This window comes from Cryptomeria japonica, chromosome 4 (assembly GCF_030272615.1).
Source record: "Cryptomeria japonica chromosome 4, Sugi_1.0, whole genome shotgun sequence".
Classification (NCBI taxonomy): Eukaryota; Viridiplantae; Streptophyta; class Pinopsida; order Cupressales; family Cupressaceae; genus Cryptomeria; species Cryptomeria japonica.
This window is the reverse complement of record NC_081408.1, coordinates 119,067,546-119,070,752: the sequence shown is the minus strand read 5'-3', so window position 1 is coordinate 119,070,752 and position 3,207 is coordinate 119,067,546. Positions and strand designations below refer to the sequence as shown.

General features: G+C 32.0%; 1 protein-coding gene across 1 annotated transcript; it reads right to left on the bottom strand.

Annotated features, from left to right (window-relative positions):
- Nucleotides 1–2,550: 2,550 nt before the first annotated feature.
- LOC131875412 (dirigent protein-like) lies at nucleotides 2,551–3,207 on the bottom strand. Its single transcript, XM_059219603.1, has one exon. It carries the CDS (start codon nucleotides 3,169–3,171, stop codon nucleotides 2,596–2,598), a length of 576 nt encoding a protein of 191 aa, XP_059075586.1. The 5' UTR covers nucleotides 3,172–3,207; the 3' UTR covers nucleotides 2,551–2,595.

Here is a 3,207-nt window from a genome sequence, read left to right as displayed (position 1 = left end):
GTACTACTTGGGATTATAGACCATACGAAAAAACACCTATCTCGTATGACACAAGATAGCAGATAGTACGACAAATGATTTTATGCAAGTTAACTCGTCTGACAGAGATTATGACTCATGCTACAAAGAATTAAAGCTCGTACGACAAGTTGCAGAGAATGATAAAAAGTGTTTGTTTTGCTGATTTTGATCTTTGAATTCTGATGATGTTTTGCTGATGTTTTCCAATTTTTAGGTGTTTCATTTTCTCATTTAGGGATGAATACACAGCAAACACATGATGTGATAATTGAATCCAATCAAGATAATTGGTTAGGTTTAGGAATGGTTAGGTTTAGGAGTGGTAGAAGTTAGCAGAATTTGAATTAAAAAATTCAAATAATAGGAAAATGCTAATTAATCTCAACAACTCATGATTGATTTGTTTTAATTAATTAAAGGATTAGAAGAAATGATTTTGGATGGAGGGAATTAATTAATCAAAGGGTGAAATGAACCTATTAAATAAATCCTTAGATTTATTAATAAGTAGATGAATGGGGAGTTTTAATCAAATTGCTTAGTGAATTCAATTAAATTGGGGAGGAGGATTAATTAAATAATTGCTTATTTAATTAATTATCTTCAGACCATTTGTAGGTGTGTACAGTACTCACCTATGCACAAGGGAGCATGAACAACTTATCTTGAGGAATGAATCCTTGCTTGAGAATCCCTTCTCCTTCTTCTTGGGATGTGTACATCCTTGCTTAAGGATCTATTCTCTATTATTTATTTGTCTTATTTTCATTGAAACATTATCATAGAACATATGTCAATATTTAAAGTGGGAAAAATGACCCTTATAAGATTTCATCTCATTATGTACCCCCTTTAAGGTGGTGTTATTTTTATAACACCCACTGAGGTTTGGTGATAAATTCATAGATAATGGGATAATTGGTTATTTACTTTTCCTCTAATCCTAGTTGAAAACACACTTTTTTGCCTCTATTTTTGTGAGAAAATATACTCTCTTGATCTATGGGTGAAATAGTATAGTCTAGCTTGCTAGTTGTGATCTTTTTTGTTTACACTTCTAGGGCATTGATCTCCTAGTATAGTGTGGCTTACTAATGTGATCATTTTGTTGCAATACATGGATTTCTCAACATAACACTGAATTTTTTGGATATCAAAATCCTTTTCGTATACATGGATTACTCAAAATAACACAACTTGTTGGCTAGTGCAATTCATACTCTAGAGACCCCTAGCATAAGACAACTTTCTATTTGTTGAACCATGGACCCTCTTCTCCTTCTCTTTTCGAATAGGTATTCTCTTGTCTCTTTCTATAAGTTGGCATGCACTTGCAATAACATAATATGACAATTATATTAGTGGTTGAGTTAAACTTTATATTGTGGTTACTTGACCTAGTTGACTTGGACCCTTTTATTTTCTTTATTATTAATATTATTTTTGTTATATATGTCTTAATTTGAGTGTTTCTGTTTGTATTTATAGGATCCTAAGCTTGGATCATGTGCATCCCTAAACTTAATGTCATCCTACCATAGTAAGTCTTTCTCTCAATTACTACTTTATTAGTTAAGATTAATCCTTAGTTATTTAGGTTTCATTTTTGTTTTAAAAGATTGTAATATATTAAGAAATATCAATATTTTATTTTTATATCCAAACAAAATAAAGATTATCTAAAATTATACAACAAGACTAGATGCAAGTTGGAAGTAAATTTTGGTTGAATGAATCCCTCAAGTTGATCTCATTGGCCAAACGATAATCTAATTTTGATTGATAATGATAGAAAATATTCCTTAATAGTATTAATTACCTCTTCGATATTGAAATTAATTACTTGATTATTTTATAGTTCTTAATTGCTGATTGTTTGAGATAACTTGTGTGTGACATGAGACTGTAATAACCATGCGAAATCACAGCTAAAATGTCATTGGTTGTAACTATACATAAGTTGCAAGTACAAAAACTTTAATATTTATTATATATGAATATCTTGGTCAGCCATGATTCAATTGTATTTTAGGCATATTGTGGTACATTTGATTGAATTGTGATAATAAACAAGTATTTTTTTATTTACATTAAAAAATATGATAACTTTAAGTTTAAAAAATATCCTATAATTTCTTATAGTTTATAATATTAACACATATTTTTAATAATTAAATAAATGGTGATACCCACAAATTCTCTTTCTTTTACACATTCATAAAGAAAAACTCTTAGATTTATTTGGCAAAAATGCCTAAAAGTATATTAATTAAAAGATACAAAAAGAATACAAAAATATTTCCAAATCATCATACAAGACAAACAAGGAGTCAATTCTCAACAAAGTATAACTTCTAAAAACTCATGACCCTAGCAAAGATCGAAGTAAAAGAACAATGATTAGCCAACATTATTATGAAGCAGTTGTAAGAACCAAGTAACTTGCCTAGTAGAAAGAGAATCCCAATCCCAACATTCAAACTATTGGAAGTGAAATCAAAAGAATATTTGGTAAAACCAGACAAAGCATATTAAATGTGGAAATACATGCAAATTGAAGTTATGTTACTTATTTCAGTAACATTCGTAGAGGGTGATATTCACTCGCAGGCGGAAATAGACGTCTCCCTCAACGGAATCAGTTGAAAGGGTTGCAATTCCCCTCGCCATTAAGAAATCACCTGTCCCTCCAACAACAGATATATCTCTCTGTTTAAGAGCTGGATCGGCTCCGGCGAATGTGATCGTACCTTTATAATCTGTGCTATTCAACACAAACGTGAAACCAAGCCACGCGCTGAAGAAATTCTTCATGTCATACAGATAAAGTCCCTGCGCTCTTCCAACGGGTGGAGAGTGAAGATTATTGTCCAGCGTAATTGGGTCGTCAAACACAGCCAAATCTCCAAAATGATTATGATCAGTCAAAATTGTGAGGTTAGCACCTTGAGGCGCTGCTATCAGTGCAGACGTCGCATTCTCAGCATTTTTACCATTGTAGATTATATCATGAAAATACAACACCAAATTCCGACAGGGCTGTGGAAGCATTTTCTTCCAGCCCTGGCAATCTGCACTTTTCTGCAGAGTGGCAGACATTAGAAGCCACACTAAACACAAATTCAGAACTCTACCAGCCTTCATCGCCATTACTCACTAATACTTCTCCACCGATGGAAAAGAAGA

Excerpts from the sequence above, each read along its gene's own strand:
- LOC131875412 (XM_059219603.1), bottom strand. The coding sequence starts at position 3,171 with ATGGCGATGAAGGCTGGTAGAGTTCTGAATTTGTGTTTAGTGTGGCTT.